This window comes from Gambusia affinis, linkage group LG03 (assembly GCF_019740435.1).
Source record: "Gambusia affinis linkage group LG03, SWU_Gaff_1.0, whole genome shotgun sequence".
Classification (NCBI taxonomy): Eukaryota; Metazoa; Chordata; class Actinopteri; order Cyprinodontiformes; family Poeciliidae; genus Gambusia; species Gambusia affinis.
The window spans coordinates 16,887,615-16,915,475 of NC_057870.1; the positions used below are offsets into that span (position 1 = coordinate 16,887,615).

General features: G+C 36.3%; 2 protein-coding genes across 19 annotated transcripts in view; both read right to left on the reverse strand.

Moving 5' to 3' along the window:
- The window catches only part of slc23a2 (solute carrier family 23 member 2), a 41,081-nt gene extending 30,542 nt beyond the window's left edge, over positions 1 to 10,539 (reverse strand). For 2 of the 4 annotated variants that reach the window (XM_044108870.1, XM_044108858.1), the window contains exon 1: positions 8,281 to 8,559. The gene's annotated coding sequence lies outside the window, so the exon portion shown is untranslated. Of the gene's footprint in view, positions 1 to 8,280; positions 8,560 to 10,439 lie in introns of those variants that run through there. The other 2 variants (XM_044108878.1, XM_044108863.1) reach the window with 2 other exon arrangements.
- A 1,602-nt stretch (positions 10,540 to 12,141) lies between these two features.
- Positions 12,142 to 27,861, reverse strand: part of kcnip3b (Kv channel interacting protein 3b, calsenilin) — a 54,583-nt gene continuing 38,863 nt past the window's right edge. For 4 of the 15 annotated variants that reach the window (XM_044108916.1, XM_044108908.1, XM_044108990.1 and 1 more), the window contains 6 exons: positions 18,716 to 18,840; positions 18,546 to 18,615; positions 17,114 to 17,292; positions 15,561 to 15,665; positions 15,391 to 15,453; positions 12,142 to 13,101 (listed from right to left, as the gene is read on the reverse strand). In XM_044108916.1, coding sequence (XP_043964851.1) covers positions 13,054 to 13,101; positions 15,391 to 15,453; positions 15,561 to 15,665; positions 17,114 to 17,292; positions 18,546 to 18,615; positions 18,716 to 18,840 — 590 coding nt within the window. In that variant the 3' untranslated portion in view covers positions 12,142 to 13,053. Of the gene's footprint in view, positions 13,102 to 13,123; positions 14,096 to 15,390; positions 15,454 to 15,560; positions 15,666 to 17,113; positions 17,293 to 18,545; positions 18,616 to 18,715; positions 20,880 to 21,517; positions 21,984 to 25,251; positions 25,255 to 27,861 lie in introns of those variants that run through there. The other 11 variants (XM_044108967.1, XM_044108976.1, XM_044108891.1 and 8 more) reach the window with 8 other exon arrangements.

Consider the following 27,861-nt stretch of genomic DNA (forward strand, 5'->3'; position numbering starts at 1 on the left):
TAGAGTCTCTAGCGCCGTCTTTTCCACTAAGCCCAGCGGGGATCTAAATTCAAGGTATCTGTTGTTGCTTTAAGTTGGTGAAATCCTTTAAGCCAACGTGAGATCACACTCAATGCAGCTCAGGCAACCAGTTTCATTTGTTTGGAAAGTAACAGCAGAAAAGCCTTTCCTTCTATCTACCTTTGCTTTACCTATGTCATAGGAGATGCACTGTAGTTTTTATAGCAAATAAAGTTATGAAACTACAAAAAGTGGGTCATAATATAAAATGATTCAATTGTACTATGTTGCAACACTTTCAAGAGCTAAAAACAGCTTGTGTCTTGGCACACACCAGGCTATAAAACTGGGTTAGCGCTCTGCAATAATCAGCCTGAGATGTCAAAAAATAAGAGATTGGATTTGTGCTAAAGGTTTACATTGGCTCATTTTTGTCATTCACAATCAATGAGCCAATATTCTACTTTATCAAATAAACTAAACACTATTTACTTTTTTTCCTCAACGCATAAAAATCTCAGAGGGAACATTTATTAAATATCATGACCTTTGGAGAAAATAGCCCAGATCACACTGCAGCCACGCAGAACATCAGATTTCATAGTACATAAACTTCAAGATGAAAATAATTCTATTAAAATAGTTATCAATTACTAATTCACTAACAGCAGCAGAATGGGGTTTGTTTTCATCTGAGAGTTTTGATTGGTCTTGCGTACCGACGTCGTTCTAACATTATAAAACAGTATTTTATGGTGGCCCAGAAGGGTCAACAAAATGCAAAAGCCACAGCAGAAGAGATGCTAAAACTAAATTAGAAATTATGCCACACCTGCTAGCATAACTTCCATTTTAGCATGCTTTTACTTTTAGTCCAACATCTTTTGTCGCATTTTGTTGACCCTTCTGGGCCACCATAGTATTTGAATGCCTACCGTATTATACACAATACATAAAACATTTTTCTTTGACAACACTAGCAAAAGTAAGATATAATTTATGCAAATTCAGTACAAAATTTTAATTTTAATTAAAAAGATGCAAGCTAATAAAAAAAGGTAAATGTAATCACATTTCATCTTAATTTGCATATTTATAAGCACCTATGATACAGCAAAAATATAACTATTCTTCAATATGCCTCACATGCAGTCATACCAATTATTGGCAATTACTCCCAGAGGACATTTAATCAGAGTGTAACAGCCTTTATCTAACTATACCAGCACTGACACTGAAGAAGCATCATGTGACGAACACGCCACCGAAATACTGAAAACATTAATAATCTGCATGGAGGCTATGCCAACAGTTGCCACATGGTGGCTCCGAAAGGGATTGCTGCAAAGCCAACCACTGGAAACCATCAACTGGCTTCACAAAATCCACTGAATTTTCTAGTCTTGTATTATAATTTGGATTAAACTGGAGTATACTGGCAAGTATAAACCTGGGCTTCTTAAGCCTTTTTTGGTAAATTAGTGGGTCATAAAATAGTATTTTATTTTCTCATTTGGTAAAGCTGTAAATTTCCTAAAATAAAACTAATCAAAATCTAATTTATCTTCATCAGACTGTACGATGGACTCTACTGGACTAAAATAAACTGAATTTGGATAATTAAATCTTACATAATTTGATTTTATTTTCTTTAACAACAATGTAAACAGAAACATCAAATAGTTTTTATGTCTATATATAAAAGTAAAGGTTTAGGGTCAGGAATCAACATGTGTGAGGTCTTAACTAAAATCAAACAAGCTTTAAATAAATGGCTAAAGTATATTTACTCTTTAAAGAAAACTGCTATAGCTAAGTTAGTAAAATAAAACTTCTCAATCTGTTGTGTGAGTCAGAAGATGAAAACCTTGGGAAACACTGATCAGAAACTCACAGCTGATTTGAACTGTGGTGTTACGTTGCAGCTGTATTGTATATATTTCAGAGTGAAACCTGGGAAAACCCCAAAGGAGCTGTTTTCTTCTTGATATGAGGTGTGGTGATGCAATAAGGGACAGGGTTGATAAAAACAAATAAGGTGTTAAAGATGAGATAAAAACAACACTATCAAAAAATGAAAAACATCAGTGGGTGAGGTTGCTCAAAAAACCCAATAATACCAGAATAAGCAATGCAGAACCAAAACCTAAAGCTGAAACTGCCTTCCTGATGAATAACATTTTTTTAAAAAGTAAAAATTTACAGGCTATATTAATTTAAACTATTCCAAACTTTGCTTGTTAATCACTCCGGTTCATGTGTGAAAGGCCAGAAGATTCTGGAGAGAAGCAGAAACTTATTTGCAACCTTTTGCGTTTTTATAGGCTCCACAGTTTTATTACATTAGTAAATTCATGTATTTTTCCATTTGATTGGAACAAATTGCTCATACCTACTGATGGAAAATGAAATTATTTGGAAAATTAAGTCATACTTGATATTTTTCAACAGAAAAGCCATAAGGCCTGGTCTGGTAAACAAAACTTTTTATGCCTTTCTTGGGATTCAGGCACAAACTAGTCATTCTGTTTAATAGCCTGCTGGTTGCTGATTATTCATATCACCACCTTTTCAAGAAAATTTGCTTGAAAAATTGTTATCTTGGGTGTAAAACACTTTATTCCGGGTACGGGATCAGAAACGGTTCACGTGATCCGCTTCTTGTTCAGACAGAGCAAGTCAATAAGTAACCCTCTTTGGCATGTTGCTACCGGTTCATTCATCATCTGTCAACCTGCTGATTAAATCTTGATAACTTCAATACAAAGTAGGCCACCGCTTTGCTCCAGTTCCTTTTACAACATCAAATGACCTCATTTTGTAAAATGTCAGACAAGCTAAAGGTTCAGAGGAAATGTTTCTGAACCAAAAAACATGAACAAACATAACTGAAGTCAGGTGCATCAGTCTCTGATCCCTATATCTTCCTATTTTGTAATCCACATTTAAACAGCAACTTATAAAAGATATGTTCTGGTTCTTGTCTTCAAGTGAAGGCTCCCACTTACTTATCCAAACTGGATTTATCTGAACAGTCGACACGTTACCCCAAAAAGTATTCAAGTGTCCGACGGATACAAACTGGATATCGGAAGTAGTTGATGAGAAATGGCAATGTTGCCGTCTGAGTCCATAAAACACAGCAACAAACTTCTGACCAATCACACAACACTTTGCACAAAGCTCCGTCAACCTAGTCCGATGTCTGGCGTCAAGTTCGGCACTTCTGTGAACAAAATGACATGTTGTTTTTTTAAGAATCTACGTCAAATGAGTCAATTTCAGCAAAGAAGTTCAAAAAAATAAACTATTCTGATTCTGCTCCGTCCTGTTTTTAACAGTCCCAGTGAACATAAGAGTAGACACGGTTCATTCAAAAAAGGAACAATGTTCAATTACAAGTTATTGGCATTTTATTGCTTTAGTTTTAGTCATTTCTTTGAATAAATTAATTTATAAATTAGTGCTTTGCTTTTCCATTTAATATTATTTAAAATGCATATCATTTTCATGCTGAAATCTGTGAATTCATCATCATTTCTAGTATTCCGTAACAGAAATATTAGGTTTTTTTCTGCACACATTTATTTCTTAACAGAATAAATTTAATCAACTGAAATCAAGTTTAACTGTCATTAAACTATCATTTCTAGCACTTTCTAATAATATGCTGATTCTGTGCTCTTTATAAATAGCGAAATGTTTGTGGATATGGAATACAGCAACTGGCTTGTGTTGGTAAAACACAAATCCTTGTAAATCCAGGATAAATCTAATATGCGTCGTCAGCAATCCCTGTAATTTTACTTTGATTTATTGGACGTTGGAACAAACACAACTGTAAACATAAAAACAGTTTTTTTTTCCCTCAGCCGCATTTCCAAGGAAATCAGCAAGTAGATTCGCTTGTTGGTTAGGACATGAGTATCTGTCAAATAAATACCTGAGGCTGTTTCAGTCACACCCTCACAATAACACACATGGATATCATCACCTTCCAAAAATAATGCCTTTTATTGTGTGACAAAGGGAATTTGGGCAAAAAAATATAAATACATTTTGGCAAAAAAAGGACTACTTAATTTAATGACTGCAGCTCCTGTACCTGACACTACTTGATAAGGAGAGGCTTGAAAAAACCTCAGCGATGGCAAAAAAAATAAAAATAAATAAAATCTCAGTTAAGCACAGACATCCTCAAAAAACATAAAATAAGAAAAAATTAAACTTAGTGCAAGGTTCAAGTAGAGCTGAACGATATGGCTGAAAAGTGTTTCATATTGGACGATATCAATAATTACTTACATGATTTTTTTGTTTTAAATATCTAAAATGCTACCAAACTGCTGACGTGACCTTTGCCCTTTTTTCCACAGTGTTTGCTCCATGCCAACTGCTGCTCTGTAACTTACTCAACAGGCCGTTGCTAGGTAACCACAAGTTACTCTGCAGGTTGTTGCTAGGTAACCAAAGAGTGTGCGAGTTAGTCGATGCCATGGATCTAGCGTAGCTGGCAGTGAGAGGTCGAACAGCTAAAATCGTTCCTCTGCCTACATCCCCCCAGAATACTGTGCGGTTCTGGAAGTTTGCCCAAGATTTGACTGTTTGAAGGGTTTTGTGACATATTTTCTTTTATAAAATGTGAAAAACTTTAGATTCTTTGTTGTGAGTTCTTTAAAAGCATTTTAAGACCTTGTAAAATCATTCAGTGGTCTGTTGAACCATTGTTGTATTTATGAAAGACAAAAGTAAACGTGGTCTTCCTTGGCTATTGATTTTAATCACTCTATAATTACACACCTTTTGGTTTAATAAATATAGTTAAATTGAAAAAAAGTGAAATTCAGAATAAATAAAAAAAGTGGGATCGGGAAAAGAAAACTGATTTCACAGGGCCATAAGTAGGAACAAAAAAATAAAATAAATCGGATGCCTTTTCAATTTCTAATCCCCATTTTACATAATTACTACCTCAGTAGAACCAGAAGCTCAAAAAACCAAAATCTGAAGTATTACTGGGAAAATTTAAACAGATTATATACAGAAAACATAAAAATGAAAACAGAGTTAGGAGTTAAGGTGTGTCACTTTATCAGGAGCAACATACTGTAACACTACACCTGCGCGCGCGCACACACACACACACACACACACACACCTTCACTGTACAGTGTGAAGGCAGTGCCTGACCCATTGGTTCAGTGTAATCTTAGTCACATGCTGCCAAGAGAAAACGGGGCCAAGAATCCATTTCTGCAACCCAGTTCACCTTAACCTGGCCAGTAAGCCTGTCATCTGCTTACTCAGACTCAATGGAAAGATTTGAAGTAAAACATATGCTAAAGATGATAGGACAATGATTTTTTTATTTACATCCAGGTAAAATTTTGCACATCTATGAATTTCTTATTTGAGTAATAAAATAAGAGCAAAGTAAATTGGAATCAGATTGCTTTCTTTTGTGCAGATACCTATTAGAGCGTTAGTATTTTGGATCATTAGATACACAGGGTTTCCCTCAGTGTATTATAAGCCTGGCCGGTCACTAGGCTTACTTGTGCCCCCACCAGGCAGGTTTAGCATTGCTTATTTACTTCAGTTTTTTTATATATACATATTTAGCATTTTTTTAAGACTTTATAGTTGGTGTTCAGATATTAATCTTCCAATTCCAAAGTGATATTTTCAATTTTAAACATTTTTTAAATCAAAAATACGGTGGGCCAAGACAAAACACGGTGACTGCCAAGCGCCCCAACCACCGGGCTAAGCAAGTTTTCTTGGGGAAACCTCGACACATAATGCCACATAGGAAAACATAGAAAAATGTCTTGTTATAGGTAAAATAATCTGGCAATGGAACTAGTATGTTTTAAAAATCAATACATGTTGCTGAAAAGTTAGTTTCTTGCAACAAAATGAAGACTATTTTTAGATCAGTGTCAAGTCCCACGCTAGAGTGAACACACTTGTTAACAAACCGATCATCTAACCTTTGGCTTTGGTTCAAGTACAACTTTGTTAATTGGCCAGTTTTTTTATCCTGGAAGAAGTCCAGGCCTAATACGCATCTTCACTGCAATGACAGCACTGGCCGCACGTACGCATGTGAACAGTCAGAGTTAAACATTTGTGGTCTTGTTAAAAATAACACAAAGCCAGCACGTAAAGACAGCTGTAACAAAAAGCACAGAATGCCAAAAAACTGGTTTCATCCTCAAGAAATGTCTAAAAAAAAATCTCCCTCCAGCACAGAAAAATGTTAAAAATGCAGAAGAATTTATAAAATGTTCCAATGTGTTCTAATCATGGTAATGCATTTGAAAGAAAGCATATTTTTTAAACCACTCCACTGCAGCAGGAACTAACAAACATTTATAACCGACCATGGACTGAATACAGCTGCTACAGAATAACATTACCATGGCCTTCCTATATCTTATCATGGATTAATGACCCTGAACACAAAGGGCAAAAGCAGGAAGTCCACTTGATGCACATATAAACACACACAGTTACTTCACACACACACATAGACACCACATTGGTAATGTCTCCAGGACATCATCATGAATAAAGAAACAATACAGCCTAATGGTATTGTAAGCTTTTAAGGTCATATATAAATATATATATATATATATATATATATATATATATATATATATATATATAATAGTCAAGCTGGTTTTCCACATCTTCCTCATCAAAATTATATCAGAGAAATCATTTTATGTATTTACTTAGCTTTGAAAGACTGTTTTAAAAAAACAGAGTCAAAATAAAGAGGTTAGTATCTTAAAACCTTGAAGAATCCATAAAACATACAGATAAGCCACAGTTTCTAGGTGAAATACACATCCAGGATCAGCTATTGTGAAAAACAGAGGAAAGCAACAGAGAACATGGATTCTATTTACTTATATAAAGACTTAAACTGCCTCTACTGCTAAAGGAATCATTGTTTATTCAGAGAAATTTGGGTGGGACAGTTAGTTAAGCTGATATTGGCCCATACTGATGAAAGCTTCCTTTTCTTCACAAAGGATAGTTGATATTTTCTGAAGTTATCAGTGTTAGTTCTCTTATCTTTACTTGTAAGACGCCATAAATCAGCGACTTTGTAGGCAACTAAATAAATCCTCAGGCCGCTGGAAGGCTAATGGTTATTGAGGCGAATCCCCAGTGGCGGATGATATTATTAACTTAAAAACAGCTCAAAATGAAAATGTTGATACACACTGGATACAAAGCTATGCGAGTGAATATTTATCATCCAGACTTTGACAAGAGTAGGTTAAATTTGTTGTGGTTTGTCTACCAGACACTTTCTGTGATATTGCATTAATGTTGTGCTGCCTGTGGCTGCATCAGTCGCCCTATTTAGCTGAAGCTTATCAGGCCATCAAGAAATGTTTTTTTTTTTATTTTTTTTTTAAGTGGTTGTTATATTTGTACAACAGTATAAGAGATGGGGTATTATAGAGCATTTCCAGTTCTGGGTGTTGGTCATAACATGGGACACTTAGTACTAAACATGACACACGTTGTTCTTTTATTTTTTGGGGTTTTTTAGACTCACCTTGACAAATTGCAGGTTTTTTCTATGATCTATTCATAGCTGTAGTAGTGCAGTTATATTTGACACAAATTAATAATTTCTCTTTGTCCCCAGCCAGTTGAGGGAATTGGTTGATTATTATCTCCCGTTAATAGAAAGTTGTTCCTCTCCCCTGCCACCTTATGCTTGCTCTGAATGAGAAAATGCAGCGATGTGAAGATACATTGCACTGATAATGCATTATGACTTCCAGCCATAATGCATTACCATTATGGCAGAGTCAGATTCTGGACCCAATCTGACTCTTTGGAATGAATTATAACTCATTCCAATAAATGTTAACCTAAATTAACTCAACGTACCTGGATTTCCATATGATCATTTTTATTTTATGTACAGTGCCCCCAGACTACTTTGGCGCTTTGTAATTAGTCCAATTTTAATTGAATGTATTGAAGAACGAGCTTAAACACGTGGGCCTTGATTTGTTCGGTCACAGAGGAGCATCAGCAGACTCGCTGTCACGCAAGTACTTGGAGTCCTCAAAAGCCGGAGGATAGCTCTTAACATCTTTAAACAGCAGCCGGTCCGAGTTACCGGATGTTCAAAAAATTAACCGCTTCCCAAACTGAGAATTTTAGTCAAAATAGATTAACTAAAATCCACTGGTATGGTAAATCCGTCACACAGGATTAAAAATGGCTCGTTTTTGTACACACCTGCCCGATGAAAAAGAAGACGGAGCCCACTTCCCCTCTTGGCTAGCGTTACGTCCGCTGGCTCGTCCCCGTGGCTTGTGTTGTTGTCGCTGGCTTAGGAGCTGGAGACGACCAGTCGGGAAGCAGCTCAATCACAAAAAGCCCGATGAGGTAAGTCTGACTCCTCCAGAACCAGCTCCTGCTCCTTGACTATATATAATACCTCGGAAGCTTTCTGGAACACCTCCTGGACGTGAGGATACTGCCCCTGTATCGGCTTTCATAAAGCCACGGGGTTGAAGAAAGTCACTACGCATGCTCACATAACTCAAGTGACGTTAACGGTCAGCCTTTAGCCCCGCCTCCGAGTCAACACTGAGCCAATCAGGAGCGCAGGGACGATCTACAGCCTCCATCAGCGTGAGGATGTCAGACTGATCCTGGAACAGTTTCTGAAATAATAACCTTTCTTGCATAAGCCGTCTCTTTTTTCCCCTGCTGCTTGGCAGTAGTTTTACAAGAGCAAACAACGGCAGCCTTCACTTATCAAAGTGGGTCTTTTTGTCCGCATATGGCGTGGGTTTAGGTTATGTATTCCGCCACACTGCCACCTAGTGGTTGGTTTCACTACTTCCATTAGCCACACTAGGTTGAGTCATCAGTGGCATAACCAGGTTTGATAACAGGGCACAAGCTGCCCTTTAGTGCCCAATGTGTTTCTGGGCAATAATGTCCCCACATGTCTTGAGCTGCTTACTTTCACACAATGTTGCGGGGGGTTTGCATCTGTTTAAGTTTACTTATTTGGTTCATTTTACACTCATTATGGTAGAATGAGGACTGCAAACACTCATCAAGGGCATGCATATCATACAAGTTCATAATGGTAACAATAGTTGCAAATAATGCATTGATCTTCAGGTTTTGTTTGTTTTGAATATATTATGAAAATTACATTTTCATTTATAAATATATAAATGTAATATAAAATTTAAAAAAATGCAAACATACAGATTATTTGTATTAGGCAAGTCAAAGTCAGAATAGTAGAGGATGAAATTACTTATAATGACATAAAAAGGTTTGCATACTTTCATCATGAGCAGAAGTATAGTAATTTTGGGCTTTTCCAGGATGGATTGATTGTAATCATTTGCATTCCCAGTATAGTGTGTATGACTCTGATGTTTTCTCTTTTCTTTTAATCCACATGGTGGGAAAATTATACAATACTGGCTCAAAGTCATCCCACAAATATTTACATTATTGTCTTTTAGCGAGTTCCAGAGGAATCACACCAAGTTTGGGAGCCATTCTTAAGGCTGATGATGAACAGTGGAGTCCATTTAAACTATCTGGTTTGCTGGAACAAATGCACCTTTTAAGTGAGTCTATAGATTTTCAATATGGCTGAGATCAGGGCTTGTTTCCAAAACTACTTTTAGCTGGAAGATTTGGAAATAATCCACAATCTTTATTGTTCTATCCACTTTTGCAATCAATACCACTGGCAGCAAAACACCCTCTAAGCATGATCTTGCGACCACCATGCTTAACAGTTGGTACCTTCTTCTTACGTTTAAAAGCCTCAAATTGACTCCTTTGTGACCAACAAGTTGATTTTTCTCTCGTCTGACCAGAAAAGCTTTCACAGAAAGGATTTGGCTTGTTCATGTGAACACCAACAGCATCCAATCTGATTGAATTGTTGTCAGTCTTGGAGCTTTTTTCTTGCAGGCACCAATTTGTCAATGTTGAGTTAAACTTACTCTGATGGAGACTGAAAAAATTAGCCCAGGAACAATCAAGAGCTCAATAAAATCTACCTGACACAAATGTTTGTAAAGAAACTTCAGCTCTTCCTTGTCCAACACCAAATCAGAATGACTCATGCCCAGAAAACACCATCAACCAAACATTGACATTATAAGAACAGCAGAAACTCAAAAAAGGCAGCAGAAACATCATCATCAGTATTTCTAACGATTTTTAAAAAGAAATCTTAGCTAAATTTATGCAGAGCAGAATTAGCATTATGCTAATCAAAGCAACGTTAACTGATGATCTGCAAAGAAATGACAGCAGCTGATGAACCAAAAAAGTAAAACAACAAAAACGAGAATAGTAATATGGCAGCTAAAGCTAATAAAACACGCAGAGAAACAGAAGCTGTAGCTTACCGTTAACCTTTAAAATCCTCTACATTGTCAATAAAGATGGAGAATTCCCTCAAAGCTTTCCCTCGCCATGGTCAACTGTATCACCATGGCGACCCAAAACTTTCAGGCAAGGGCCAACTTCCGAGCGATCCGTAGACATTTAATTCAGCGATGCTGATTGGTCAAATGTTTATTATTTTCCCCTAGCAACCACATGTGATTGGCTATTTATTTAACTTCACTTATAAGACGCAATCGGCGAATTAAAGTCAATCGGTGGAAATGTCGTGAAAATAATTGAGATTAAATTTAGGCACACGCTATTAAAGAAAACAAGTTAATGCAATTTTTGATCATGTAGATCATATTTAGATTTTTTTTCTTTTCCTCCGTATAAGAATGGTAAACAGGCCATCTACCATTTACTGTCTCTACAACAACTTTTTGAAAAACATTGAGAACATACGAGTCACAACAACATTCAAATTCCCTTAGGGATCAATTGAGTATTTTGAATTTGATTTTGAATATATATATTAGATTGTTTATGCAATTCAGACCCTTTATTGTTTTAATCATTCCACCCTGGGGAAAAAAAAGTTGAAATGTGTCTTTTAAAAATCAAATTAAGAATCATGCCTATCACAATTAGAATCTCTTTAATATTGCAACTTTTTTGTTGACATGATTTGTATTCTTTATCTATTTTATTATTTGTATCTATAGCTAGAGGACACAAACCACATTTCCAAACAGTGCAATATTTAGTCTCCATTTATGCTTTAGGCAGGTTTGCATATGTTTGTGTTCTTTGTTTTTCTTTCCTGGTAAAGGCTTGTGCTTTCTCACAACACTCAGCCGGATTTCTGCTCCTCCTGAGCAGGTTTTCCTGAAGCTTTGCTGGTCAAAGAGAGCCGTTCCTCTTCACTGGTATTTGGTGCTTGCTCATGATGAGGGAATTGCAGTGAAGCAAAAAGCTGATGCAATCTACTGGAAATCTTAGATAGACAACTTTTCACTGCTTGGCTTTCTACTAAATTGCAATTAGATGTAAATTAACTGTGTTTTTGGATTTTTGCTTTACTCCGACTCCAAATTGTCAGGTTCCAAATAACTTTGGATTTAATAAATTTAATCTGAAGTGGTTAAATAGAAACTGGTTTTGTTTTGAACCATTTTGTTTGTGTGTTTTTATAATCTGAAATTGACATCCTTCCTCTTAATTTTTTCTGGCTGAGACTTCTAGTCATGACCCGTTTTCATCTTATGTTACTTTTACACTATTTTTCATTTTCTAAATATATATATTTCATTTTATGTAATCTACTTTTAATTATTTTACTGACCTCAAAATAAAAGTTTATAAAATTTTGATTCAAAGTTGCACAGTATTCACAATTTCTACTATAAAACTTAAATTATATATATTTTTGATTAATACTCAAATTACTCTGTTCCTTTCCTTTATTGTCTAGTGACGCTAAAATGCCTCAAAGCCAAAAGTAATGGAGACTATTTAGAAATGCCACTACGTACTTCTGCGCACAAAGTGTAGTTCACACTCTAACAACTAGATGGGAGTAAAGCACTTCTAAAGGCATTTTGTAGTATGAGCGTCATATCTATCAACGACATTCGTGGTAAACAGGTATGAAGCTAATTAGCATCAGTCGTCCAAAAGGGGTTAAAAGATAATGTTGAAATAGAAACTCTGTGAAATTGGTCAAATTTGTGGCTCTTTAATGTTGTGACTTCACAAAGGTCCAGCTGCACCTTACATTTTACTGCGACTGAGTCAGCATGCTCGTGTATACTGCATTAATATGCTACAAACTTAAGTTAGTATACAAACACTTTTCACAGTCCTTTTACTTGTCCAGAGCACAGTAGGAATTTACTTTTCCAATCGGACCTGTTGACATAATCTTTGAGATTACAAAAAGATAGAACTTTTTAAATAATTTCAATTACTAAACATGAAAAGTATCTAACAGAATAACACAGGAACACCTTAAGCAGTTGTTCAGTTCGGGTGTTGTTCCATCATCCAGTGCTGCACAGAAAACACCAACCCAATGCAGGATATATAACTATTAACTATACATATATACAAACACACTGGTTTCCATCAGTGGTGCATCAGATGCAGGTATTTACAGAGCCTTTATACATAATCAGAAAATTTTAGTGCAAGCTAACCTCATATTTCAAACATGCTGTAGTTCTCTTTTTATGTGAATTTTTAAAAAATATCTTTCCTTTGATCTAAAACGTCTGTCTCTACACGAGCGCTTACGTTGGTGGTAAAGCTAGGTTCCATGAGGATTCGGGTCGGGTCAGTGGTCATCTGATGACGGACGCACAAGGAGCTCTTCTGTTGTGGGAGAAAATGCCATTCAGGAAGCTGATCGTGCCACTGAAGCAGTCCTTTAAAATCCAGGGACAGTTTCTGATGCGGCTGAAGGAGTGCAGAGGGTAGCGGAAACAAACGTGTGCTTCCTGTGTTTTTACAGTACTTTCGTTGTGATTCAGTAGCGGTTCTAAGTGTTAGTGCAGCGCCTGAGAACTGGGTGAGCTGGCTGGGTAATTAGACGTGCTAATGAGGGAGAAACTACTGAGAGAATCCAGCTCTGTTTTATATCACATTTTCAAACAGCTGCATGGAGTTCATGATGTTCTCGTCCTGTGGAGATAAAAACCGAAAATAAGAAGCTAAAGTTTAGACTCACTTTCAGAAAAACGTCTCTCTGTTTTTTAAACCAAGTACAAAAACAACCTGCGGTGATGTGAAAAAGTATTCGCTCCCTCAAACACCAAGATCAGGAATTTTGTCAAAGAGCTACTTGTTAAACTGCTAAAATATTATAGCTTGCTTTGTAAAATTAAATAGCATTCAACATCTTTTCACAATGATGTAATTTGGCCACGTAAATAACTATGGCGGGCCAGATTTGACCCTCGGGCCTTAAGTTTGACACATTTGCCTTACAGTTTTATTCAGTTTCTGCTTTCTTGACACACTTGAATGTTTCAAATCATTAAACACATTAAAATATCAGACCGAGATAGCCTGATTAAATACAAAATGCAGTTTTCAAATTATGATTAATTTTATTAGGAGAAAAAAAATATCCAAACCAATCAAACTTAATTGAGAAAAATAGTTTATGGTAAATGTTTGGTTAATGTTGGTAATACAGCTCTAATAGATGTTTATGGGTTTCCTCTTCAGTGGACGGCATTGAAATTGTATACATGTCTTACGAGAGAAATTATAAAAGATTAATAAAATTTAAACACTGGGATGTTCCCAAAACAAGTAATTATAGCTCTCATAAATGACATTTTAAAGCAAAGATGCTTGCTAGATAACAATACACTTATAAGCCTGTAAACAAGTGTTTTGTTTTGGGGGTTTTTGCAATGATGGTGTGGTGAGTCTAAAAAATACTTTATGTACATTTCAACTGCCATAATCACACATTTTAACAGCTGGTGGGTTTTTATTTTGGGTGTTGATTCAATAAATTGACATGTGGGGAAAAACAACTTTTGCCAGAACAGGACAGCAGGACGGATTGAAAACCTTCATTAGTGCAGATGTAGTTAGATCTGCGGTTGTAAACACAGGTCGTATCCCTACTGTGTTTTTGTTTGTTTCTACATGAAGTAGTTGCCTAGAAAAAAAAACAGACGCAGACTTGGTATTATTATATCAACCTGTGCTTACTGTTCAAGTTTTATTCTAATTATAGTATGCAGTATGTACAACAACATGGCATTGTTAGAATTTACTTGTGTACTACTATAATTTACGTTTCCCTCATGAACAGTGATATAATTATTTTCAATTGGTTAAGGCAGCCTTCAGACAATTGTGACTAGAGAATCAGAAGCTGTAAATGTTTTTCTTTAATTCAAAATTGCAGCAAGAAACACTTGGCCACTTTGTTGAATTGAAGTGTCCAAATATTCAGAATCTTAACCAGCTGCCCTATAAAATGTTCACATACACAAGTATTTTAAACAAAATGTCATTTTATGGAAATAATGTTTTGCTTTTTTAAGCAGCTCCTAGCTGGTTCCTTCTGCCTACAAATCTGTCTGTAAATATGCTGCAAAATATTCTAAACAATATGAATTTCCGTACCAAAGTTTATAAAGGACCAAAAGTTGAATATTTACATTAAAACACACTTATATATTTTCTCAGCAGAAAGAGTTTACACTAAAGAAATAAACCCATCAGATGTTCTCACACAAGACTTAATTAAATAATATAAGAGGATAAAAGTAATTGTTTTTCCAATAGTTTCCTTAAATTGGTAAAGAAAAATACAAGTCTAGCTCAAAATTAACAATGTACTCTCATATAAACCTGAGAAAATCATGAAGTTAAATAAGATAATAATTCTCATGCAATATTGCCAATATCAAAAATGTTTGCGTATGTTAATTGGATTGCAGCACTTATGAGGGAATCACACGTCAGTGTGGTTTTAAACCTTTAGATTTCCAGAAGAAACACCAGCATTCATCAGAAGAGCAGAAGATGCAAAATGCTTGTTTTGGAGTGAGCTACAGATTAGGGTGATGTCACAGAGGCCTTCCAGCCTCAAACACTTGGATTTTATCAATAAAAATGATTAAAAGTCAAAATACCAGCAGAAAAATACAAAAAGCTGGTCGGTAATACTGTGATTTTTAAAAAAATTGAATGTTGAGACATATCTAAAAGAAATTCAATGTGCCAGTCTATTTAAAAAAAAAGAAAAAAAAGAAATCTAAATAAAAATAATATATCCAAATTGATCACGTTTCACTTTCTATCAGAAAATAAACTTCTTGACTGAATATCAACAATTTAAATCTAAATGTGCCAGAGGTGTGAGTAGTTTTGGGCTTAACTGTGCTGTTCAACAAAGCGTGACGTTAAACATGGTGTTGCTCTGTCTGTGGGATCATGAGTCACCTTCTGACACGTCTCTATGAACTCTTCAATAGTCACCACCCCGTCTCTGTTTTTGTCCATTTTCTGTTGGAAGAGGAAACAGAACCTTAAAGAGGATAAACAAGTCAGGACCATTTTGAGGAGAATACTTTTCAATACATTATGTTAGCATAAAATAGGGCGTTCAGAACCTGGAAGAACTTATCAACATGCTCTGACGGCGCATCGTCCCGTACGCAGGGGTACGTGTATCGCCCCATCATGTCATAGATGGACTTCATGATAGCAAGCATCTCCTAAGGAATAAAGATGGAGACAACATGAAATAATAATAATAATAATAAATAGTAATATATTATTATTATTAACATCATTATTATTAATAGTAATAGTCCAATTCTGCCACCATTAGAGACTAAAAAAACTCACATAAGTGGAGATTTTTATGTAGATAAACAAGTTTTACTGCTAATCTTTGCTTTGACTTGGAGTACTGTATTATTTTCAAACTATAATGTTTTAAAAGATCTTTAACAATAGAAAAGCCTAAAACATAAAAAAAATAAAAGTAATAATAATAACAGCAATTACAAACACAATAATTAATAGATTAACTGATGTGGATTAGCTTAAGTTCAGGTATAAACAGGGTAAAAAATGGAAGAAGGAATTAAATTGTGATACTCGGGTTCAAATTCGGGGAACAAATTAAACAAGAAGTAAAGTTTATGCAGTCTAATCAACTGATTGATATTAAGTCAAGAAGATGAATAAGAACCACGGCACGTTGGACGGGGGGAGTGGGGGAGTTGGGCGGGGGGGAGACACCATGGCACGTTGGACGGGGGGAGAAGGGAGAGACACCACGGCACGTTGGGGGACACCACGACACCTTGGATTAAGAACAGGGCTGCCTGCACTAACGCGGCTCAGGGATTACGTCACGCGCAGTGCCCTAGTGCCAGTAAATTCAATAGTCCAATGAAAGTAATTTAAAAACCAGGACATTTCCTCACTTTCTAAAAATAAGAAATACGGACATGTCCCGGGAAATACGGACGTTTGGTCAGCCTAGGATACAAGCGGCTGAAATGGGTTTTCTCCGTAGGGTGGCTGGACTCTCCGTTAGAGATAGGGTGGGAAGCTCAGTCATCCGGGAGGGACTCAGAGTAGAGCCGCTGCTCCTTCACGTCGAGAGGGGCCATTTGAGGTGGCTCGGGCATCTGGTCAGGGTGCCTCCTGGACTCCCTGGTGAGGTGTTCCGGGCACGTCCCACCGGGAGGAGGCCCCGGGGAAAGACCCAGGACACGCTGGAGGGACTATGTCTCTCGGCTGGCCTGGGAATGCCTTGGGATTCCTCCGGAGGAGCTGGAAGAAGTGGCTGGGGAGAGGGAAGTCTGGGCCTCCCTTCTGAAGCTGCTACCCCCGCGACCCGACCCCGGATAAGCGGAAGAAGATGGATGGATGGATGGATGGATGGATGGAAATTACTTGCTTTTTTATGTGAAAATATAACATACTCTTTCTTTAAATAAGCAGTTTTTTGGACTCTGTAAGATTTTCTGACATTATTGGTGGAGAAAAAACACAAAACAAAACATAAAGTTTTGTTGAAATATACTAATAATATTTTGTCCAGTTATTTCAGAAAGGCCAATTCTGGCCAAAACCCTCTGTGTACTGAAAACAATATTTTTCTGTTTTCAATAATATCAAAACTTTTCCTCCTGTACACAGCACACACCTCTTTGGTGATGTAACCATCCTTATTGATATCGTAGAGGTTGAAAGCCCAGTTGAGCTTCTCTGTGACCGAACCTCTCAGCAGAACCGACAGGCCGATGACGAAGTCCTCAAAGCGGATCGAGCCATTTCTATCCATGTCGAAGGCGTTGAAGAGGAAGTGGGCGTAAGTGGAAGCGTCTGCAGACAGAAAGAAGGCTTTGATTGGTTTACTGGCAGAATGGTAAACAAACACATCCAGGACAGATGACGGAGAAAACTTCAAGAGAAGGAGATCGGTAGTGTGGGATTGGAGTACTTTAGGAATAACTTGTTGGATTCTGCAAAATGAGATTTTGCTACTTTTACCTTTTTCCACTAATGTTCTCCAACAAACTTCTCATCTTCACTTCAGAGAACATCTGCTTATTTTTACACTGAGTTTGAATTACACAGATCAACTCTTTGCCAATTCAATAACTTCTGGTTAAACTGGTTGCACTTTATTTAGGAGCATCAGAGAAAAGGGATTGAATTTAAATGGACACAGTAATTTCAGATTTTCTAAATGGTGTACAGGGATCCAAGTTATCAATTGATGAGTTGAATTAATTGATAAGCGGCCATTTTCCTAAAAACGTGAGTATTCTCTTGTATGAAGAGGCTATCTTACCATAACATAAGAGGACACATTTGTTATAATACGCTGAATTTAAGAAAAATATGAAGCACATTCCCCCATAAACAAAGATATTCATCCTTCAGTCTGTGGTTGCTACTGAAGGAGTGTTAAAACTTCACATGAAGTGCATTAACGCAAGACAACCTCAAAATCAAACTTGCTAGCATGTCCGTTACATTTTTTCTGCATTATCCCCTCCTCACCTTCATGGCACATAAGTTGACGCTACCGTTATTTAATGTCGGCTGAATGAGCGCTATTAAGGAGTTTGTCTAATGTTTATATTTCAAAACAAAACCGCATGAATCTCGAATAATTTTCAATTAATCTTGATTTGCACACCGGACTTTGTTTTGACCGTTTGGTTTCTTTCTCTCGTTCTGGGATACACGCCATCTTTAAATCCGTTTCAATTGCCTTCATTTAGGAATGACCAGCAGCTGCGCCCTCTGCTGGTTGGCGGCCAAACCACAATAATAAAAGAAGATCTACTCGAACGTTATTAGTTAATAGATTGGACCTCATTTTAATCTAATAAAACATTGATTGACCATTAATCATACGTCAATTAATTGCATGAATCCCTAACGTTTTAGTTTCACATAACATTTCAGTAAAACAAAATTAAAGGAACAAAATGTGAAAAGGTTAAAGGTGTATGAATATTATTTAAATAAGTGAAAAACATGAACACCCTCCATTTCACTGCACACATATTTTCACTTACAGTCCCAGAAAGGACAAGAAAGGAGCGATGGTTTTAGAGTCTAACCTCCTTGGGGAAAGAACTGAGAATAGATGGTCTTGAACGTCTCCTCATCAACCATCCCACTGGGACACTCCTGCAGATGAAGGGGGAAAAATGTTAAAAACAATTAATGTTGCTATTAAAAGCATGGCAATGAACGCCACAGAGAACGTCCTCGCCACAGCTTGACGTACGTTCTTGAAGCCTCGATAAAGAGACTGAAGCTCCTTCCTGGTGAACTTGGTTTGGGCCTGCAGCTGGTCCAGCCCTTCGGGTTGGTGACGCACCGTTGACAGCTCCAGGTCACTGTCGCTGCTATCTGTGGGAGCAAGAGACGAAGGGAGGACAGGGACGGATCGACAGACAGGAAGAAGAGAAGGAGAAGAAGTGGTGCAGAGAGGGAAAGATGAAGAGAGAAAGAGGGAGGACGGGACAGACATCGAGTGAGTGAAGGCAGGCAAACAATTGAGGGTGAGGGTGGGTTCCCACGTTTAACAGGGAGGCAAGAAGGGAAAACATGCAAGTTTAGGGGGAAGAAGAGGCAACAATCTGCTGAGAACCAAAAGGTGGACAAAAGGAAGAGGAGGAGGTACTTTCTTTCAGATGGATATCTCCTTAAATTGTATTTTTTAGTCTAAATTTGACAATTGATTGATAACTGATTATAAACTCAGTTCTCAAACTGTAGCTTTCCTCACACATGCTCAGAGAAAGCACGGCATAGCTGGGACAAAAAATAAAAAGTAGGGACGGTTTCTCCAGGTAAGCCAGGTTTCTCTTGCTCCATACTCACCATCTTCAGACAAAGAGAACAGAGGAGGCGGAGGAAGAGGAGGAGTTGGTGTTGACACCAAGATGGATTGAAAAAGAGTAAATGGAGAACAGTGGGAGAGCGACAGTAAGGAGAAGGAAAACAAAACAAGAGAAAACAAGTCAATTCGGGTCAGATCCTAAGAGGTGTAATGGAGAGGAAAAAATGTCCAGTTCAAACACCCAGCAGAGCAGAGACTATTACACACTGTGAAACATTAACCAAAATCAACAGAGAGGAACCGAGGGTCTGATTTTACGTCACATCAGTTCATTTCTTTTGGGTTCATTTGGTTCAACGAGAAATGAAACTTTGATTACGTAGGTCTCTGCTGTTGCTTAATCTCAAAATCTGGATCCCTTTGAATGTAAAATGTATTTTTCCATGACATGAACCACTCATTCTTGATCTCAGGGAGCTCTAACTTATAGAGCACCTTCTACGATTATTGTCATTCCTGATTAAGATATATTAAAAACATTGAAATCAATTTATCTTTTTTTGCAGAAGCATCAGATTACATTTCAACAATTCAACTTTTTATTTGAGTTCATTCATTCTGTGGGGGGAACATCACTTGCTGAGACATAAAACGTATTTTTAATGCATGTTCAGTGTTAGAGACTGACTAGCAGTCCAAACATTCACCATCCATCAAACATTCTGCCGGAGTACCCAGAGAAAACCCCTGCATGCACATGGAGAACATTCCTGCAAAAATAAAGCTAAATAATGTTTCTATAAATTTTATTAGAAATTTATATTGTCTATCAGAGTCAGTATGAATGTTTGACTTAAATCCATGACGTTCTGCTTCTCATTTCTCTAAGCCACTATTCAGAATGAGGAAGACAAGAGAACATGCCAATCAAGAAAAAACAAATATTAATTTTTAGAAGTCTAGAAAAAGCTGCTACAAACCCAACCTTGACAAAATCTACATTCAGTCACAAACAAACAGCTGGAGAGAAGCAAGGCTGGATGACAATCCAAGCTGCTCTAAAGGGGATAACAAACGAGCTATTAGAAAGCCGCAGCATCTTGAAGTCATGATGTCTCCATAACAGTTTTTGGATGCTGCCTATGCACCAAATTATTGATTCAGAGCGAGGAGAGAAAAAGACTGTTAGCACCTCAAAAATAAACATGTAGTTCAATAAAACTGGAATCATGCTCAGATGAAGCCAAGATTGGACTTTTTGGCAGCAAACGCTCCGATAGATTAAGACATGTGGAGCAGCACCCGATGCTCACTACATGGTAGAGGATCTGTGATGCTGTGGGCCCATTTCTTTTCAATAGAGAAATGGGCCCAGAGGAACTAGAGGAACTTTGTTAGAGCATAGGAGATTTTATCCATCAACAGCCGTGGAAAAATCGTCAGACAGTAAATTAAATTCACCATCCTTCACCCAGTAATTCCTTAAAAAACAAACATTTAAAAAGGATTATCACCAAATGTCAACATAAGTATCCAAGATATGCTGCTGAAATCCAGCAAAGCACATATTTACACACTGCTAAAACACAAATTATTTTTAATCTAGTGTCCAATGGAAATATCTTAATACACTTGAAATGAAACAAAACTAACTTACAAGTAAATTAAAGATATAGAAGGTTGTTTTAAGTCAACAATTTTTAAATACTGGCAGATTATTATTATTTTTATGACATGGGAAACATGTCTTATTATAAGTGAAATAATCTTACAGTGGAGGTTGTACTTTTTGAATGAATATTAAGAAGTTATTGATTTAAAACAACCTTCTATGTTTTGCTTAAAAGTTACTTATAAGTTAGTTTTGTCTTATTTCAAGCATACTAAGACATTTTGACTAGGAACTATTCCAAAAATACCTGGTAAGATTTTGTGTTTTAGCAGTATTTTGGTCATGTTTGTGCATATAAACTCTTTCCACTATAGTTACAATCTTCTTTAGCTTCGGACAAATCTAAAAACTTTGGGAAAGAACTGTGTACTTACTAATTCCAGCAAGATAGGATATGAAACAACAAAATGACTTGCTTTACCTCTAGTATATTTCCTTTAAGGTCATACCTTAGTGTTTCATATCACACCCTGGGGTCTTGACTTTATCTCTATGGACTAAAGCAGTCATCTCCCCCGTCCTCTCCTCCTGCCCCCGATCTGCCCCTCTATTGCCCCGAGTTGTTGCCTCACCGGTCTCAGTGATGTCGATCAAACCCAGCAGGTGCATCAGCTTGAGGAACATTATCACCAAGCAGACGATGCCGACCGTCTGGAGTCCCTCCGTCTCCCATCTCACACTCATCCTGCCCTCGTCTTCTATTTTTCTTCCGTCTTCAGTCTCTACTTATCTCGTCTCTACATCACTGCTTAATTGTTCCACCTCTTCATTTCTTGAAATGTCCCTTCCTCTGTTCCTCTTTCCTGTCTTTGACAGCATCACTCACTTATTGCTCTTTTTCTGCCATTCTGTTACTCTATCTAGCCCTCCCTCCCCTACTGACGTTTTATTTCAGCGTAGCTTTTTTCCCTCAGACCTCTCTTGCACTTATTTTAGGTATTTAATGCTATTATCCAACATTTTTATTGGAGCTTTATTGATCAAAATAATACAAAACTATGATAAAGGAGTGGAACATATTGGTATCCTGCAGACATATAAAGGCTTGGACACTGCAAAAATAGAAAAGTATTTAGTGCAAATATCTTAGCATTCTTGAAATAAGACAAAAATAACCCATAAGTAACTTTCCAGCAAGATATAGGGGCTTGTCTTAAGTAAATAATTCCTTGATATTGATCTTTAAAAAAAAAAGAATAGTTCCACTTATAACATGGGAAAAATATTTTGTTATAAGTGAAGCATAACTTATAAGTGAAATAATCTGCCAGTACTTGTTTTAATCAATATTAAGAAATTATTGACTTGAAACAAGCTCCTACATCTTGCTGAAAAGTTACTTACATGTTAGTTTTGCCTTATTTCAAGTGCACTATTTAAAAAAAAAAAAATCTAGATAAAAAAATACTTGATAAGATTTTGTGTTTTTGTAGTGCATCAACTTCTTTTGATGCAGGTTAAATTATGTTTTTATTTTTATTCCTCTAGCCAATTAAAAATCCTTCTACAGCCACATCCAAAAATAAAAAAATGCAAATTATCCAACATAGCATCCTAACACCTACTGCTGATTGAACCCTACAATGTCCTTCTTCCGTATCTCAACTGGTAATCAATATCTTCAAAGGAACGATGCATATAGTTTAAGACAGAAAACCCATTTGTCTTTAAGGAGACGTAGAGGAGGGAGACAGAGGTCAACAGGTGTCCTGAATCTCATTTTTCCACTCGGCTCGTTGATCCACTTTCTAATTGTTCCCTCGTCTCTCTCGGGGTCTGCAGCACAGATTTAACGTCGCATTAACTCATTCGAGTTCTGCCACAGTCACTCCTGTGTGATGAAGTGAAGCTGTGAGCTCCCACAGGCCGCGTGACAGTTGTTCTGAAACTTACAGCGCTCTTTGTCTCCCTCTAGTGTTCACTAAGCGAACAACAAAACAGGAAGAGATGAATTACATTTCTCTGACTTTATTTTGAAAGGAGAGGTGAATAAACAAAAATTGTACTCAAGTAAGTGTAGCACTATTTTAACATATTTTTTCTCAAGTAAAAGTAAAATACAGCTTTCCAAGGAATTACTCAATAAATAATTAAGTTTCTTTCTTTCCTTCTTATTAAAAAAGTATTTGGTAAAAAAGTTACTCATCTAAACGTTATTCATTAAACATTTAAAGATTGCATCATCACATGGGTCAAAATGTAAAGTTATATGGATATTTTTGTATTTTAAAGAGTAAAAGGAAACAATTTGTATAAATAACATAATTATAGCATTACAAAATCAAACAAACAGGCAAAAAAACATATTTCTAAATCAATTTTTTTCAATGCAAAACTTTCAATATAAAATGTATGAAACTTTAATCCATTATTTTTTTGTTTATTTTTTTTTATAAACAAACAATGAAACCTTCACAAAAACGGCAAATGTTTTTCTTTCCTTCTTATTAAAAAACATTTGGTAAAACGGTTTCTCATCTAAATATCAACCATTAAGCATTTAAAGATCACATCATCAGATGGATCAAAATGTAAAGTTATGTGGATATTTTTTAATCTTAAAGAGAAAAATAAAAAGAATTCAAATAAATAACAGAATTATAAAACAATAAAATCTAACCAAACATTTTTCCAAGTCAGTTTCTTTCAATATAAAACTTATGAAGCATTAACAAAAACTGCAGACGTGTGTCTATATCTGCTGAGTTTTTGGTTAAAACAAGCTTGTTCTTTAGTCAGTGCAGTTACTCACAGTAGTTTCACTCATAATACAGCTACTCAAGTAAAAGTAAAAAGTACAGCGTAGTAAAAATATCACCCTAAAATAGCAAGAACAGACTAAAACAACAACCTCGCTGCAGCAGACCCACACTCAGTTGTGCAGAGAAACATAAACTATGAGTCCCGTGGGAGAGTTATCAGTTCCAATTCAAAATAAAAAAGTGATCATATAAGCATCTGAATACAGCATCTAAAACATCTTAAGACACAGAGCCTCTGTTAAAATATTGATGCTTAAAATGTAAACTAACTTGATGCCACAGTGCTGGACATATAAGTGTCAAGCTAAACGTGAAAACCTTCAGCAATATTTTCCATCTCAAAGCAGGACTCTGGAAAAGGAATTTATATGGCTGCATTTTTACCTAAAATGGACTGAATTGTTCTGCTAGGCAGCTGAAAAGTTTACTCAAGTTACCCTTTTTACATGAAGTGAGAAGAATCACACATCTTTAGAGGGGTAAATTCATAACAAAATGAATTTGGCTTTACTTCTAAAGCTGCAAGAGAGAGGATTTGTTAATACTGTGTGTTATGAACATTAATCCCATTTTAACAATCATGTTTTTCAGCATTATGTTCTTCTAAGCATTGGTACTGAAGGTAAACCAAAACGATACTGTTTAACCTGTAAAACCGATTTTTTTTTTCTTCTGCTAAACAAAATTGTACAATATTATAGACGTGAATGCATATCCAAATTTCAAATGTGTTTGGTAGAGGCTACCATGAGTTGAAAAAGCATTCATAATTCGACTTTTTATCAGAATGCATTCACAAACTTTATATATTTTACTGGGATTTTGTGTCCAAGGCCAACTGGAATTAAAGCTTTGCCGTAAAGTAAAAGAAAAACAGTGCAAACAACAAATCTGGTTGGAAATAAGTAAATGTTTTTTGGTGACTGGAATATGAATTGTTTCAAAAAACCTCCTGATTATTGAGTAACAGTTCCCAGGCACTGAGCTGTTGCCTGGCAACTCAAGCCCAGCCCAGCCTGTCACCTAGCAACCCAAGCAGAATTTAAGCCTGTTTGGTCAGTTAGTTTTAGTTTCGTAATGATTTTGTCCAATGATTTTGTCATTTTAGCCCATAGACCTTTCCTAACCTGTTCAAGGAAGTCTTCACAGAGCAGCTGGATTTTTACACGTTTCAAGTCCATCTAATGAGGGTTTTATTTGGAGTTGTTGGAGTAAAAGGGTCTCAAAAGATCCTTTTCTTTCCTTTTTACTATCCTATGCCATTTTGTGTTGATTATAACAGAAAATAAATTGTGGTCTGAGGAGCCTTGTTACATTACAACCACACACTTTTAGTGTGTTTTCTTGGGATGAGTTTTGTGATTTGTCAACACAAAATGAGGTTGAAGTCTGTGGTTGTAATGTAACAAGGTTCCTAAGACCACAATTTATTTCCTGTTAGTGTTATCCTCAAAGATTCAACCTATGGTTAGACGAAGTGTCTACAAAAGTCACTCAACCATGTTGGTTAGGTTATGGTCAGGGTACAGACTGTTCATAGACACCATCTGAAAACAAGATGCTTTAATGGAGGCAGGAAGTGATGCAATGTGGGCTGAGTTGACGCCTCCTTCCTTAACTTTCACTGCAAGGTTTAAACATTTAAGATGAAGTCAATCAGCTGGTGAATTATTCTGTCGGAGAGAGGATGAGGAAAGATGAAGAATGGTGAAAAACTATGATGGGAAACTTTGAATGGCTGTGGTCAGTGTCCTTCAGGGTCCTGGTGGAAAACTCCAGACTCCATATTTAGGTGGCCTCAGAGAAAGCACGTTCGATACTGCATGTATAATTAATGTGAAGTAATGCTAAACTGGGGAGCGTGGCCAACCACAAGAAGAGGAGTGAGCTACTGGAGCAACTGGAGATTGAGAGGAGTGATGAATAATGAAAAGACTTTACTGGTGTTTTTGTTGAATTTATGACTTTATGAAGCCTGGGCCATATTAGAGTCACTAATGCGCCAACTGGAGCCTTCCGGCTTTAACCGTCTTGGCACTCTGACATATCAGCCTTCAGCCTAAAACTCTAATCAAAGGGCAATAATCAATCAGGGGATCAAACTTCTCAGTTACAGTCCCAAACGCACACAGACACTCCAGACGTTGTGATGAATCCCAGATTAGACAGAAGAGCCATTAACCTTTTCGGTTGTTCTGAACCTGTAGACGTACAAACGGCTGGAAGCTAAAAATACCAAAATAAATCAATTGAAAGGACCTGAACTGAACCAATAATTAATAAAACTAATGCAGATCACTTTTATTAAAGCATACAAGGTCTTTCTCATTAAATCCTATTTATATTTATTAAGTTAATGTGTTTTTGTAGATATTCAGATGCTTAATGTAATGTAAAATTAAACTCTCAATTTTATAGTAACTGCTCACAGGTAATTAGAGTGCTGAGATTTAGCATTAAAATTTTTACAAAATATGTCTGCACTATCAAAAGTTATGTGAAAATATAGCTACATTAGCATTTTAATATCTACTAAAGTATTTTAGACCACATTCTTGTTGTTCACATATGACATTAAAATATAAAAACACTATGTATTCTCCAACTTTTTGACAACATTTACAGAGTCTGTTTGTTTGTGACCAAGATATTTGCATTTAAAATGATTTAAACATTAATTTGGTGGTAAAGACTTTATTAATGCAAATTATTGAAAGTTAAATTTATCAAAGAAGCATGTAATAATTTCATCAATTAACTACTTTTACTCTTTTGTTAATTTTCTTTATGGTTAAAAGTTGTTTTATGTTCTTTTAGATAGGAAATTTAGAAGAAATAGAAATATTTTTTTGATTATTTAGATGATCTAGATATTAATTTATTTTTAAATAAACATTGCATCATACTAAGTGAAGTGATCAAGAGAAATTTCACTGTAAACAAATAAATAAATCACATATTATTACCTATTGCAAAACAATGCTGAAATTAGAAAAACATTTTAATTACAAAAATAAAAATCTTCCTCTAGATTTTCACTTCTGGTTAAAGTCCAGTCCAAAATTATTCAGCAAGCATCTTCAGACAAGTTTGAAGGTGGAAAAACAAAAAAAGGTTTCCAATAAAAAACATATTTTTCACATTAGGTTTACAAAACGGAAGGGTGAAATACTCTGGTCACTTTATTACTGATCAAATTAATTAAAATTTAATCTTTATGCTTCCTCAAATACTCAAATTCAGGTTCTGTTCAGTTCCGCTCTATACTGCCACCCCGTGGCCATCCGGCAAACAATGTTGCATAAAATGATGCGGTGAAAATCCCCCCTCCGGAAGTTGGATTGCCAGTCAGATGTTAGCAGCTGAGGGTGTTTTCCACTTTTAAAACATTTTTAGGAGGCTTGGTGTTCTTTTAAGCAGAGACTGGATGAATCAGGTAGCAGGATTATTAACATATAATCCAACAGTGAGTCGTTCCCGTTTCCTCCGGTCTCAGGCTTAAGTGTTTGTGTGAGCTGATTCATTTTTGAAGTAATTAGAAATATACTTTAATACTGTTCTTCTTTTGTTTTAAATGTATTTTGTTTGCATATAACTTTGCTTATTATTTTATCATAATATGAAATCAGACAAACTCTAGACATGGGTTACAAACGTCACGTTCCCCGTGTCGAGTCGCTCCAGAACCAGAGACGACATCACTTCATGCTTCCCTCTGCTGACAAGCTGCATGAGAATACTGATTTTATCTTGCAGCAGCACTTGGCGCCTGCCAAAAGTCCCAATGGCTGCTTCCTTCACAACTACAAAGCTCCACAGGCTGATCGCCTCCATGTCACGCCGCATGGATGCACTAATTCATGCAAAAGGATCGAAACCAAATACTGAGAGCAAAGAACGGTAAATACTTTGAAAACATCCACTTTTGAGTCATCTAATGTGATATTTGAATGTTTTAAGACTGAATTTTTAGGGCTTTTTTTAACATGTGGGCCATAATCATTAAAACTGCAAAAGATAAAAGTTTTAAATATTTTACTCTATGTGGAATAAATCTCTATAAAATGACAATTTCACTTTCTGAGATGACTGGTAAGAAATACTGTGCTTTTAATTTTTTAAGATCTACTGGTTCATCAATATATCTCATAAAG